Source organism: Syngnathoides biaculeatus, chromosome 9 (assembly GCF_019802595.1).
Source record: "Syngnathoides biaculeatus isolate LvHL_M chromosome 9, ASM1980259v1, whole genome shotgun sequence".
Taxonomy (NCBI): domain Eukaryota; kingdom Metazoa; phylum Chordata; class Actinopteri; order Syngnathiformes; family Syngnathidae; genus Syngnathoides; species Syngnathoides biaculeatus.
In genome coordinates this window covers 22,339,267-22,354,510 of record NC_084648.1, presented here as the reverse complement: position 1 = coordinate 22,354,510, position 15,244 = coordinate 22,339,267, and the positions used below count along the sequence as shown (strand labels likewise).

At 46.0% G+C, this 15,244-nt stretch overlaps 1 protein-coding gene and 1 long non-coding RNA gene across 6 annotated transcripts in view; one reads left to right on the top strand and one right to left on the bottom strand.

The window, feature by feature from the left end:
* LOC133506635 (uncharacterized) overlaps positions 1-289 on the bottom strand; it is a 44,493-nt gene extending 44,204 nt beyond the window's left edge. The window contains exon 1 of the long non-coding RNA XR_009796562.1: positions 151-289. This is a non-coding gene — a long non-coding RNA (uncharacterized LOC133506635). The remainder of the gene's footprint in view (positions 1-150) is intronic.
* ddt (D-dopachrome tautomerase) overlaps positions 1-15,244 on the top strand; it is a 28,881-nt gene that overhangs the window by 341 nt on the left and 13,296 nt on the right. For 2 of the 5 annotated variants that reach the window (XM_061830969.1, XM_061830968.1), the window contains exons 1-2: positions 93-505; positions 11,683-11,858. In XM_061830969.1, coding sequence (XP_061686953.1) covers positions 284-505; positions 11,683-11,858 — 398 coding nt within the window. In that variant the 5' untranslated portion in view covers positions 93-283. Of the gene's footprint in view, positions 1-30; positions 506-11,682; positions 11,859-15,244 lie in introns of those variants that run through there. The other 3 variants (XM_061830971.1, XM_061830970.1, XM_061830967.1) reach the window with 3 other exon arrangements.

Below are 15,244 nucleotides of genomic sequence, written 5' to 3'. Positions count from 1 at the left end.
ACCCGAGGCAGTAAAACGGGTGACGTCACGTGTAAACAACTCATATGACGTCGTAATCTAGCCTACATACGAAACTTAAAAGGCTGGCTACAAAGTTATCACATTCAATTTGAAAACCCCCAAATCAATCAAGTAATCGTTCAGTCTTACCTGTGAAAGGTCATCGCATAAGATCTGTCTTCGACGTTTGGCATATTTCCAAGCAGCAAATAATTGAGGCACTTCTCGATCGTTGTTTCCACCTCCAATATGCAGGTGAACTCGACGTATCATTCACCGCTCAATGCGTTACCTATATTACAGAGTGCTGCATGGAGATTGCTACACTGCCAACAAAAACACTTGTACTGAGTGGACAGGACGTCTTCGATCAGTCGTTTCCCGCAAAAGGAAAAATATGCCATTTGTTGACTTGCAGAGCAATTTACCAGCAAACTCATTCCCCGAAGAGTTTCTGAAAAAGATGTGCTCATTTGTAGCGTCCATTTTGGGAAAGCCAGTTGACGTAAGTACCTTCTTACATTCGAACACAATATCATGGTGAAAATTCATCAGGTCACATTTATGAATCCACAAGTTGCCAACAATCTTATTGGTCTGACTGAATGGAAAACAATATAGAATTACAGTGTATTTAACGGAAGATATGTGTAATCTTACGGCTTGCGAACAGCCAACAAAATATACGCAGCACGAAGCTAGTGGTAGCATAAATGGTTGTGGATTTTGTCAGATCATGCTCTAAAGCTTCAGTAGCCATTGGTTTGTGTGTGTGAATAAATGTTGACAACAGCAAACACGCGGGGCAAAGCATGGGTCACAATATGCAGGTTGAGGTCAAGCTGCGCTGTCGGAGATTTGTCATTGATTTTTCATACTACAAGGAAGATGGGGGGAAAAAAATCAAAGATCCTAGAATTCTCATTTTGGCGTTGTAGTGTATGATACGGCCAAATCATTGGTTGTGTTCATGTCAAACTGCAAGAACGTTTGGGAAATCCGTTACAATTGTAATTGGGCCAATATTAGGGCTAAAATCTTGGAATCTGATCTTACCAACTTACCATGACATGAGTTGGGGGAAAAAAATTCAACACAGATTGTTTTCTCATCCTTTCTTGATCCAGGTTTGTCCTCTTCTTCTTCTTTTCCTTTCGGCTTGTCCCGTTAGGGGTCGCCACAGCGTGTCGTCTTTAGCCATCTTAGCCTATCTCCTGCATCTTCCTCTCGAACCACAACTGCCCTCATGTCTTCCCTCACCACATCCATAAACCTTCTGGTCTTCCTCTCGCTCTTTTGCCTGGGAGCTTTATCCTCAGCATCCTTCTCCCAATATACTAACTCTCTCGCCTCTGAACATGTCCAAACCATCGAAGTCTGCTCTCTCGAATCTTGTCTCCAAAACATCCAACTTTGGCTGTCCCTCTAATGAGCTAATTTCTAATCCTATCCAACCTGCTCACTCCGAGCGAGTACCTCAACATCTTCATTTCTGCCACCTCAAGTTATGCTTCCTGTTGTTTCTTCAGTGCCACCGTCTCTAATCCGTACATCATGGCCGGCCTCACCACTGTTTTGTAAACTTTGCCCTTCATCCTAGCAGAGAATCTTCTGTCACATAACACACCAGACACCTTTCGCCAGCTGTTCCAACCTGCTTGGACCCTTTTATTCACTTCCTTACCACACTCACCATTGCTCTGGATTGTTGACCCTAAATATTTGAAGTCGTCCACCCTCGCTATCTCTTCTCCCTGTAGCCTCACACTTCCCCCTCCACCCTTCTCATTCACGCACATATATTCTGTTTTACTTCGGCTAATCTTCATTCCTCTCCTTTCCAGTGCATGTCTCCATCTTTCTAATTGTTCCTCTGCATGCTCCCTGCTTTCACTGCATATCACAATATCATCTGCGAAAATCATGGTCCAAGGGGATTCCAGGAAGGGGCTCAGAGCTGATCCCTGATGCAGTCCCACCTCCACCTTAAATTCCTCTGTCACACCTGAGGCACACCTCACCATTGTTCTGCTGCCATCGTACATGTCCTGGACTATTTTAACATACTTCTCTGCCACACCAGACTTACGCATGCAGTACCACAGTACCTCTCTTGGTACTCTGTCATAGGCTTTCTCTAGATCCACAAAGACACAATGTAGATCCTTCTGACCTTCTCTGTACTTTTCCACTAGCATCCTCAAGGCAAATAATGCATCTGTGGTACTCTTTCTAGGCATGAAACCAAACTGTTTCTCGCAGATACTCACATCTGTCCTGAGTCTAGCCTCCACTACTCTTTCCCATAACTTCATTGTGTGGCTCATCAACTTTATTCCTCTATAGTTCCCACAGCTTTGAACATCCTCTTTGTTCTTAAAAATGGGAACTAGAACAGTTTTCCTCCATTCTTCAGGCATCTTTTCGCCCGTTAGTACTCTGTTGAATAAGTTGGTCAAAAACTCCACAGCCATCTCTCCTATTTTCATCCTTTGTAGTGCCTTTCTGACTTCCCCCTTAGTAATCGTTGCCACTTCCTGGTCCTTCACACTTGCCTCATCAACTCTCCCTTCTCTCTCATTTTCTTCATTCATCAACATCTCAAAGTATTCTTTCCATCTATTTAGCACACTACTGGCACCAGTCAACACATTTCCATCTCTATCCTTAATCACCCTCCCAGAAAATGTTCTTAAAGGAGAAATCCAGTGCTTTGCATAAACTGTGTATCCAATAGGTCATGTGATATGTATCCGATTTTGACAATGTGATGTTAAATCCTCTCTCATTTAATAGGGTTAGCTGCCCGGTAACACAAGGTTTTTATATGTATGGCTAAAGTGGCTGCTGCCCCCAAGTCTGGTCCTGGGCTGGGATAGTAACTTTCGGCTCCTAATCTGGTGTCGTTCGTCTCTATGGCAATGCCTGGGAGAGGATGCCACGAGCCGGTTTTCTGCGTACAAAGATCAAGGACAGCCACCGTGCTACACAACACATCCTTGTCTGATTAGCAAATGGACAACAATTTGTCTGTTGATTAAATGTATAAGGTCATATTTAAGCAAATAATGAAAGTACAATAAAAGTAAAATAGTTTTCAGTGTCCAAACACAGCAAACTCAAAAGGGAAATCCAGTGCTTTGCATGAAGAGTGTATCAATAGGTCATGTAATATGTACCCTATTTTGACCATGTGATGTTAAATCCTCTCTCATTTAATAGTGTTTTGAGAAGATTTTTATTGACAATTATGAATTTTCAGGGACGCTGCCATTTTCGCGAGTCACATGACCTACGTGCGGGGATGTGACATGTACGGTGCCGCAACAAAGGCTCGATTACATGGGACACCATTTATGCCCAACGGCGATTTCTCGGATTTATCCTCCTCCGATGAAGAAATCGCAGTCTCTGTTGATCGGGAAGGTACATACAGATTTGAACCTGTGGCTGTAAATGTTGAATATTCGGATGGTTCTTCGGGCGGAATGATGTGGACTCTTGACTACTCTAAGGCCTACGCGCGGGACATAAGTGTGTAAACAAAGGCCCCCGGAGCTCCGGGTTTCTTCAGACGGGAATGACGCGGAGTCTGACAAGCGAGCGCCGGCTGCAGATCACGAGCCGAGCTTCCATGCGGCGGAGCTTTAGCCGAAGCTAGGCTAAAGGCCTCCGCCGCCGAAGCTAGGCGAAAGGCCTCCGCCGCCGAAGCTAGGCGAAAGGCCTCCGCCGCTGGAACTCAGCTAACGGCCTCCCCGGACGTCGTGGCCCGCCTTCGCCGGCACCATGGGTTCAGACTGCTGGCGATAAATCCAGGGGTGCTGCATCACGCACTGCAGATGGTCTGGATAATCTGCTAATTTCTGATGAAAATGTTGACTCTCATGACAACAAAAACGCTCCTGTTGTTTGGATGAGTATGTCGCATTTGCATGCAGACCTTTGGCTATAATTAAAAATCTGTACATATTCACCAACGTCTACAGCTCAAAGACCCATATCAGTCAAGTAAACAGAACCATCCACCCCATTTATGTCTGTTTTAAGCATTTAGTTCCCCCCAAAAAAACAAGATACTGTTTTACAGCTTTCAGTGTAAAGGTTTGCGGTTTTGCTCATGACATCTTGGGAAAATTGTGACTAAAATGGGGTTTGGACAGGTTTGGGTACTGTCTTTTTATGCCATCAGAAGCAAGTTATGACAGCTGTTGCTCTCAAATTAAAGTGTCAAACTTTTAAACGGATTTGCTTCATTAAAATGCTTATTTGTGAAAATATACCAACTTATACTGTGGACTATGTTTTCAGCCTCTGTGTTTTGGTGCAATAATAAACAAGCCTTGTATACGCAAAATAGTTGTCACGGTTGTCAGGTTGTTGTGTACCTATTTATTAAAGACATGGCGTTCGCATCATTTTGAAACAAGACCAAAAACTCTTCTAGGTATCGAAGCCTTTGCTATTCATCAGTTTATGACTAAATAAACAAAACAACAACTTCACAAATGCCTACCAGTCTTTGTTTCCAACACGAGGCCTGTCCTCCCTGCGTCAGACTGCCGGGTCGGCAACGTCCTCCCCAGCTATTTTGTCTATTCGAATGTGTGTGCTATCAAACTGGCTCAAATTGATCACCTTTAACCTCTTTATAAAGCTCGTATTCTTCACAGTCTTCATGGGACACTTCAGAATCATGTTCATCGCTCAAATTATTGGAAAATTCATCATCATTCTTACAATGGATTCCAATGGCCGCCATGCTGTTTATCTCAACGTCTGACGTAACGTCCCTTCTCGGGCTTTTGCCTTTTTCCGGTGAATCCAGCAATGTGTGATCATTTTTTGCGGACAATCGAAAAATAAAAATGTTTCCTTCATAACGGATTTCAGATTCCAATTCAGCATAAAAAACTGTGCAATATAAGCAAGAGGTCCACTGACTCTCCATACCCTTTAAGTGATAGTTTTTTGATTATGTAGTTACAATACTGTACCACCTCACTGTTTCACGAGCATGCGACAAGGTATTGCACCCAAATGCAGGACTTAGAGGCAGTGACATGATGTTGGGGGTCGTCCAGGCAAAGGTCATACACAGGTAAACTCCAAAAATGCAGAGGCATAAAAACACGTGGGAACAGGCAAGGTCCAAAAAACATGAAAATGAGGTCTGATTACTTCCAGGCAAAAACAATGCTTGACTTAGCTGTGATGGCACAGGAACACTGGCTGTTACAACGAGGCAAATACACGAGAGGTATACTCATGCAAACTAGTCAAGCACAACAAAGTGGCAACAGAGAATCAAAAACACATGGTTACTTAGTGTCAATAAGGTGCAGGTGTGGAGCTTCTGCCGGAAGCCAGGGCCCTGGCTCGCCAATTTTCATCATTAGCCAAAATAAATTTTCATTAGCTACTTTTCTATCATCCGAGCCAGAAAATAGCCAATCACATGCTGGTCAAACTGCGGTCTACTAACATGACTAATACTCTTTCTTGTTCTTCAGGTTACTTGCATACAAATAACTTTCAGACGTAAATGTGATACAAGGAATTATATTTTTATTGGTAACTGAATCTAATAAACATTATGAATGGCAGAGATGTGTCATAAAAATAAAAAAAAAGTTTCTCATTCCTCTTCTATACTCTGACTGTAGAAAATAACATCACTGTTCAACACTTAAGTTTTTGCATGATTCCTGGCATAAAGATTATCCTGTTTTTACTGCTCACCCATTTACAGAAACTTTTGTCAAAATCAAACAACTCTTCTTCAGGGCCTTCAATTTAAATGATTAACAGTTCATTTACACTTTCTTTTTTGAGACAGTTCCTTAAGGACGTCAGTTAATGTTGCATCTTTTTGGGATTTGGGAGGAAACCTGAGTGCCCGGAGGAAACCCACCCAGGCACGGGGAGAACATGCATCCTTCACACAGGCGGGTCCGGGATCGAGACAGGGACCTCAGAATTATGAGGCCAACGCTTTACCAGCTAAACCGCCGTGCCGCCCTCAATACACCATTGGCAGAAAAAATTAAGAGTCCCTGAATTTCAGCCACTTGAAATTAGAAAACCATTCCTGGCAAATCTTTCACCCCTGCCCTGCATGGGGAGTAGTTTTTCCCGACAGCAGACAAAGTTGTGTTGGGCATCTTTCCCACGTAATGGGCATCTGTCAAAGTTGGCAGCTAACTAGCTCAATTTATACCACCGCCATCCATTGTTTTTCGAAATATAATCCCAAAGACTTGTAAATTTTCGGAAGCATCTACAGGTAGCATGAACCGATGGCGAGAAAGCATAGGTTTGACGCAGAACCTGGATGCAGTCATCGCCGATGGAAAGAATTATTTGCTCAACTTCTGGTATAGCTGCATCTGCTGAGGCGTGGTGGAGCACCGCCGAGGCATGGTTGGGAGACTGCGGATGGTGACGCTGGTCGAGCACCGAGGAGGAATGGTCGAGAGGTGGTAACTGCTGCTGTTAATTATTTCTGGTGAGTCATTCGAGGTGCCTGTGGATGGTCCTCAAAAGGACTAGACATGCATGTGGGGGGCTTTGTAGTCCTCCGTTCAAAGAGAAGAAGAAGTAGAAGAAGATGACAAGAGAATGTCGGGAGCAAATGATGACAGGGTGATAGTATTGGAAATAGAGGGTGTGCTGTGACCAGCCTGCGCCACTGGGGCCAGTGGTAGAGAACCCGAGCGGAAACTGCAAAGGAGGCCTTGAAGTCCCTTTGAATATCAGGTCTGGAGCAGGTCCTGTGGAACCCTCATTGGCAGGTGGTCCAGGTGATCGGAGCAAAGTCACAGGGAAAAGGGCGTGTCCCACGGCGTGAGTTAGAGTGAAGTGACCAGGCGTCGTGAGGCTCCCTACCACGAGAAGGTACCTAGATTTTGTCCCGGCCTTGTTGTCGAGCAACGAGAGAAATTGTGGGTAATTAAGTTGGTGGTTTCTGGCTGGGACATATCTGTTAGGTCGGGCATGGTCATCCATTTCTCCCAGATGGCCAACGTCATTGACAGGTTTCTTACAATCAGGGGGTTCCACTGGCGGTGTATGGATATGGTGGAAATTGTAGATGACGTGCTCCGCAGTCTTGTCCCCCAGGCTGCATTTTCTGCAGATGGTGTCAACCGCCCTGCTGATCTTGGCCAAACCAGTACTTCAGGGCGGGGTGATGACCACACTATAGCCGACTCAATGTCACTTGGTCTTTGTCCGTAAGCCATTACTGCTTGGCGGTCGATCTGGCTGCCTTGGTCGCTGTAGATTCACTGTGTTCATTCATGGGACGCCAGGCTGCTCCTTGCCATGTCATAATGGTGGTCGACTTCGGTTTGGTTAGCAACCGATCCAGCTTTCGCCTGGGCATCTGCTAGCTCGTTGCCGACCATAAAGCAGTAACTAGGGCACCAAGTGAAGGTCACCTGGCACCCACGCTCTCTGAGCTCCGACAGGAGTATGAGAATATTTTGTTCGTTGTTGCTCTTGAGGGTGTTTGACGAGTACATTGTCTGGATGGGAAGGAGACAGGAAAGGCCGTCACTGACCACTCGGGCTTTCAGGATGGTGTCGTCTGCCCGGATGATTTGCAACGCCTTGGCCATTGCTTTGATCTCTGCTTGGAATGGCAAAGGAGCGGTGGACATGGGGGTCACTTGGATGGCCAGTAGTGACGACGATTCCACCACCGCCTGTTGTGGTACCACTCATTGCTGATCCATTTGTGTAGAGGCCCATGTTCAAGGTGTCCCATCCTTCCTCCAGTCAATGAAGGGCCCACTTCTTCTCAATCTTCAGCGAGCTCACACCCCGATACAGTTTGACAAACACGTCCCCCTTCTGCTTCGGGCTGACAAAGCTGCTGCTGCTGGTCACATCTCCTGACTTACTGCCGGTATTCTGGAAGATGTTCCCACTTGTCTCCAACAAGGATGGGAGAAGTTCTGGCCGCTGGGGGGGGATTGGATGCTCCAAAGATGGATTTCCAGGTCTCATGGGCCTTCTGGCAGCAGCTGGTCTTTTTGGTTCATTGATTTACTTCTTGCTGCACAATTTCAAACCATGGCTTTGAGGGGGGAAGCCGTTTCAACTTTTCAACCACAATGGCGCTCAGCTGTGTTGCTCTCGGGGTGACTGTCGGCAGGTCCGCCTCTTCTGAAGTGGTTTTGGCTTTGCCCATGACGGCTCAACCTGCAAAGTGCTGACACGTTTCTCGGTTTTCCATCGTGGTTGATGAGACCCATGGGAGCCAAGGTGGTGCTGCGTATTCGACTTGCCCCCAACCCGTGCCGATGTAATTTGAGCGTAGAGTCCGCTTGTCGTAGCTCCACTCTGTTGTCGCTAGGCACCTCAGGACTCCCGCCTGGCGTTGTAGCTTCCCGCCGATGGTTGCTGTGTGGTGTGTAGAGGTAGCTGGTGGCCATACGTCATGCCCAGGAATTTAGGGTGGGGATTGTACTTCACTTCAACGGTTGGCCGTTTAGCTGAAAAGATGGGCGCCAGCTGGCCTTGCCTGTGTTGGTGCTGAAGAAGGGGCATTCTGATTTTTGGACTCAGAGTTCCATTTTCCAGCGTCAATTTCATGTCTCAATATGGTTCAGCGACTGTTGTAGTGCCTGGTGGAGGTACGAGGCTCTGGCTCCAAACAGCAACGTCAGGCTAACGTGTGAGATTTTGAGGTTGGTGGTTAGATTATTGATGTAAAAGAAGAACGGGAGTGGTGAGAGAACCAACCCCTGGGGGAGGCCCTGCTTCAATGTAACTATCTTGCTCTTTTCGTGACAAACGTCACCCAGGTGAGTCTCTTAGAAAGCCATGATTGTATCCACCAGACTATTTTCCTCGGTACTCCTATTTGGTGCATCTTGAAAAGGAGCGCATCCTGCCACACTTTGTCATAGGCTCGAGAGTAATCAATCAGTGCCAGCACCATTCTTTGCATTGGTTGGTGTTAGAAGCCATCGCTGTGACAAGCGAAGTAGCTGATCTTCTGGAGAGTGGCCAGCTCAAAAGCACGCTTGGTTAGGGCTGAATAGGTTCGTTGTCTCAGCAATGTAACAGAGGCGATACGTCACCAGCCTCTCCATAACCTTCCCTATCGTTGAGTGAGGGAGATCGTTCTGTAACTGTCAAACTGTTGGTGATCCTTTCCGGCCTTTAGAACTTGTCTGACATCAGCTTCTCTCCATGGCTGAGGGATTTGCGTGGATGCCCAGGAGTCATTGCAGATCCTCATGAGTGGTAATGGGGCTGAGGTGGCGTAGGAACCGAGGGTGGATTTGGTCAGGTCTGGGTGGTTTTGTTGGATTTAGACAACGCTGCTTCGATCTCCTTTAGGGTGAAGTCGCCACAAGCCTCGGAATCTATTAGTTCTTTTCGCTGTCAGCTATTGAGAATCTTCTTCATGCTGCAATCTTCCTTCTCAATCTTCAGCAAGCTCACACCCCGATACAGTCTAACAAACACGTCCGCCTTCTGCTTCGGGCTGATAAAGCTGCTGCTGCTGGTCGAGCACCGCCCAGTTATGGTTGAGAGGTGGCGGCTGCTGGTGTTGTGCGAGCACTGCCGATGCGTGGTCGATGGGTGGCGGCTGCTGGTCGAGCACTGCCAAGGCTTGGGCGAGAGGCGACGGCTGCTGGTCGAGCACTACCAAGGCGTAGATGAGAGGCGGCTGGGGTTCATGCACTCCCGAGATATGAGCGAGAGGCGGCTGCGGCTCTGGCGCCGCTGAGACATGAGCAAGAGGCGGCTGTGGATCAGGCACCCCCGAGATATGAGCAAGAGGCAGCTGTGGATCAGGCACCGCCGAGACATGACAGTGATGAAAGTCTTCTGGATTTTCCTGGAATTCCGGATTTTCAAATTTTCACAAAAATTCCTCTGGAAAATTGAGGAAAAATAGCCTGAAATGAATCCGGGTATTAGTTGACAACATTGAACATGCGTTTGAGTTCGATGTTTTGCTTTCATGAGCGTAGCCATGTTGAGGCACTAACATGAGTAACAGTAACGCCCCTCCCCTCGCATTCTCTCAAGACGTCGCTTATCAAGACGCCGATGAGACATGAGCAACTAGTGGATGGCATGCGCTGGGCGCTGCCGCTGAACCAAGGCAGAGAGAGCGACTGCATTTCATAAACTGCCAAATCAGAAGTGAAAGACTGCAGCCATATGTCGCGTACCGCTGCCGGAGAGCATTGCGGCAGCCATGGGTTGAGTCTCGCCGAGGCATAAGCAATCGACGGCCACGGGTTGAACGCCACCCCTGGAGCGAACAAGCAAAGGTTGGTCGTCGTGGACCTGGCGCCAATGAAACAGGGGAGAGAGGTGAACGACATGATCTGGGCGTCACCTGAACAAAAACAAGGGGCGGCAGCCAGTCGATTAATCTTCTCTTCTGATCCCGGTCCACAAGAACTGCAACCAATGAGGCAAACTCATTCATCATTGAATTCCTCCGCTCACATTGATCCTTGAAAAGGAGTTTAAAGGCAGCAGATTCTTTGGCCCGCTCCATTTGAAGTTCAGCAAATTCTTCATTCCACTGGGCGTGAAGTTTCGGGTTTATCGTGTCAGAGTCCGCTGGGTCCATGCATGGCCAGTTCGTTCTGTCACGAGCATGCGACAAGGGGTTGGACAGGACTCAGGGGCAGTGACATGATGTTGATGTGATCTTATTCCAAGCAGGTAAGCAGTCCAAAAAGACACAAAAACATGTGGCAGAAAGCAAGGTCCAAAAAACATGAAAACGAAGTCGGATTACTTCTAGGCAAAAACAAAACTTAGCTGGGATGGCACAGGAGTGCTGGCCGTGAGAAGGAGGCGGATACACAACGAGAGGCTCGTAAACTCACGCAGACTAATGCAGTCTCAAGCACAATGAGCTGGGAACAGAATAAATAACAGAAGGCGTATATGCCTGGCCTAATTAGCGTCGATAAGGTATAGGTGTGTAGTTGCTGCTGCGTTGTTTCCCAGCGCAAGCTTCCTCCACAGTGCTTGAGAAGTGGTGACTACGTGTGCACATTTATCCTTTTAGGGAACCCCTGGGAGGAATCATCTCCTATTTCGACAGACTGGAATCGACAGATGTGGTGTTAAAAATGTACCATGTTGGAGCTTAACCTGCACTCTTCCATGCTTTCCTCTGTAGCCTCATCTTCTCACTCTTCTATGTACCACAGAGTGGGGCGACTTCCCTTGGAAATTGTACCCTCTCTGTTATAACAGAGGATGTATTTACTGAAAATGCATGTGTTTGACAATAAAGATGATTCTTCTGATGCGCTAGTTATCAGACGCTATAGCTAATAACGTCTTTAGCTGGTGTTTATTTTTGCATCCATTAATACTGCAGCTCTGCTCAAATTTTGGCCTTGCAAGATAGTGGTACTGTGTAAGCCGGTCATTGCATGTGAGGAAAGAAAATGGTGACACTTCATCCTGGTAGTTCTAAAGTCTTAGGTGGAAAAACTTGATGTCAAGGCAGTAAAATAAGCTACACTGACAAAATCATAACTCCTTCCTTTAAGACAAAATTATAGTGTGATAATAGAGATCTTTCAAATTATCACTCCCATATAAATACATACAGAATTACTTATAATTCTCCGAGGCAAGGTATAGGCAGCTGTTATGATGTTTTATCACTCAATTGTTCTCTTACAGAGAATGCACTTGATTGTGAAGCCGGGGTTACCAATGATATTAGCGGGGTCCTGCTCTCCCTGTGTGGTGATGTCGATATCAGCTATTGGTGTAACTGACACTGCCGACAAGAATAAGGACCACAGTGCCAAGCTTTTTGAGTTTCTAACCCGAGAGCTTACTCTGACTGAAGACAGGTAAGTACCTGAGCTAATCGTGCATATTGACTTTCAACATCTTGGGCAATACATTTTATGCATTGTTTTTAACAAATGTGTTTTTGTCTTTAGTATTTATTTTATACCTTCCACTTTTGTATGCACTGAAACAGGAGACACACTCCTCTTTCGTTGTACAATGACGAAAATAAGGATTTGAACACCGTGCTATATTGCAAGTTCTCCCACTTAGAAATCATGGAGGGATCTGTAATTTTCATTGTAGGTGCATTTCCACTGAGAGAGAGATTAATTGAAAAATAAAAATCCAGAAATCACAATGTACAATTTTTTTTAAAACGGTTTATTTGTGTGATACAGCTGCAAATAAGTATTTGAAAACCTGAGAAAAACAATATTAACATTTGGTAGAGCAGTCTTTGTTTGCAATTACAGAGGTCAAACATTTCCTGCAGTTCACTTGGTTTGCACACACTGCAGGAGGGATTTTAGCCCACTCCTCCACACAGATCTTCTCTACATCAGACAGGTTTCTGGGCTGTCGCTGAGAAACACAGAGATTCAGCTCCCTCCAAAGATTTTCAATTAGGTTTATGTCTGGAGAGTGGCTAGGCCACACGAGAACCTTGATATGCTTCTAACGGAGGCACTCCTTGGTTTTCCTGCCTGTGTGCTTCGGGTCATTGTCATGTTGAAAGACCCAGCCACGACCCATCTTCAATGCTCTGACTGAGGGAAGGAGGTTGTTCCCCAAAATCTCACAATACATGACCGCGATCATCTTCTCCTTAATACAGTGCAGTCGTCCTGTCCCATGTGCAGAAAAACACCCACAAAGTATGATGCTACCACCCCCATGCTTCACAGTTCGGATGGTGTTCTTGGGATGGAACTCATCATTCGTCTTCCTCCAAACACGGCGAGTGGAATTATGACCAAAAAGTTCCATTTTGGTCTCATCTGACCACTAAACCTTCTCCCATGACTCTTCTGTATCATCCAAATGGTCATTGGCAAACTTAAGACGGGCCTTGACGTGCTGGTTTAAGCAAGGGAATCTTCCGTGCCATGCATGATTTCAAACCATGACGTCTGAGTGTATTACCAACAGTCACCTTGTAAACGGTGGTCCCAGGTCTTTTCAGGTCATTGTCCAAATCCTGTTGTGTAGTCCTGGGCTGAGTCCTCACCTGTCTAAGGATCATTGAGACCCCACGAGGTGGTATCTTTCATGATGCGCCACTCCAATTGAGATTTACCGTGATGTTTAGCTTCTTCCATGTTCTAATAATTGCTCCCACAGTGGACCTTTTTTCACCAAGGTGCTTGGCAATTTCTCCGTCGCCCTTTCCAGCCATGTGGATTTGCACAATTTTGTATCTGGTGTCTCTGGACAGCGCTTTGTCTTGGCCATGTTACAAATTTGAGTTTACTAATTGTATGGGGTGGACAGGTGCCTTTGTGCAGCTAACAACCTCACACAGGTGCATCTGTGTCAGGATAATTCATGGAATGGAGGTGTACTTTTAAAGGCGGACAAACAGGTCTTTGAGGGTAAGAATTCTAACTGATAGACAGGTGTTGAAATACATATATCCAGCTGTACCACACAAATAAATCGTTAAAAAAATCATACATTGGGATTTCTGGATTTTTCTTTTTAGATTATCTCTCTCACAGTGGACATGAACCTACAAAGAAAATTTCAGACCCCTCCATGATTTCCAAGTGGAAGAACTTGCAACATAGCAGGGTGTTCAAATACTTACTTTATTCACTGTATAGTGACAAAAATGGCAACCTATTCTATTTTGTTATACATGTATACCTCACCATAACTTTACCTCACGATCCATGACAATTACTTCCTTTAAACCAAAGAGGTCAAGCATGGAAATTAAAAATGTGTTTTTTAACACAAACAACAAACATTCTCTGAATCAATTCAGCTCATGCCCAGTGCGGGGCACTTTGTTTGTGATTCACAAAATATGGGCACAGGCATAACTCTGTCAAACGACAACTGAGTGGTGACCAAAGCAAGAAGTTTCAGTGCAGCGACATTTCCGGCGTTCAAATCTCACGTTTGTGGTAATTTCTTTATTGCCCGTGTAAATCCGGAACACTGGAAATGGACAAAATTACAGGTTTTTTCCAAAGCAACTAAAACTTGTTCATTCAAAAAGTCACAATACCGCCAACAGGTCTCAGTGATTGAGTGATTGTTAAAGATGTCCCTTTGACATTTTGGCATTTGGGTGGTTTTCCCTCCTGCTCAATTTGTTTTCACACAGCTTCTCAGCAGAGTGAGGTCCACCACCACCTTTCCAAAAAGTTATCGTTCAAATTTCTGCAACATTTCCAAGAGGAAGGAAATAAAGTTTACACAAGCTACTCCTCCCCTTTAACCCTTACCTTATCGTGGTGGATGGAGTTTGTGTGTCCCAAGGATCATAGGAGCTAAGTTGTTTGGGGCTTTCTAACCCTGGCAGGGTCACCCATGGACAACAGGTTCTAGGTGAGGGACCAGACAAAGCACAGTCGAAAGACCCCTATAAAGTATGAAAATATTGGAAAACATTTACCCTTGTTAGGACACTGGTCACCAGGGCCCCCCTCTGGAGCCAGGTCTGGAGGTCTGGGTGGTGGGACAGGGTAAAAGTGTGTCTCCGTTGCCATAGACTCACCACCTCTGGGTGGGACCATAGGGGTAAGATAAAGTTTTGGCTGGGTGGTGGCCAAAGGCAGGGACATTGGTGACGTGAACCCGGGCTACACAATCTGGCACTAGGGTCCTGGAACATCACTCCTCTGAAAGGGAAGGATCCAGAGATCATGTGTAAGGTTGAGAAGATCTGATTTGATATCGTCGGGCTCGCCTCCACACAGTTTTTGCTGTGGTACCAGTCTTCTTGACAGGTGTTGGACTCTCTCCCACTCTGGAGTTATCCACGTTAAAAGGCATAGAGCGGGTGTGGTTGTACTTGTTGCTCCCCAGCTCAGCACCTGAAAATTGGGGCGGGACACATCCTGACTGTTGTTTGTGCCAATGCACCAAACGGGAGTTCAGAGTACGTTTTTTAAGTCCTTGAAGTGGATACTGTGCAGCGCTCCCACTGGGGACCCCATCATTCTGCTGGTGGACTCTATGCTAGCATTGGCAATGATAGTGAGACCTGGAAGAGGTCATTGGGAGAAACGGGCCTTCCAAACGGAACCTGATGAGTTGGCTCTGATGGTTGGGGAAGATGCCAGCCCAACCTGGCAGGCCAAACATGTTGTGTGGGTCTGTTGGAAACGTCAGGCACAATCTTCTGTCAGAAGGAATTTTAACTCCCACCTCTGGCAAAACTTTAACTATGTCCTGAGGGAAGCATCGGACATTGAATTCGAGTCGACCATGT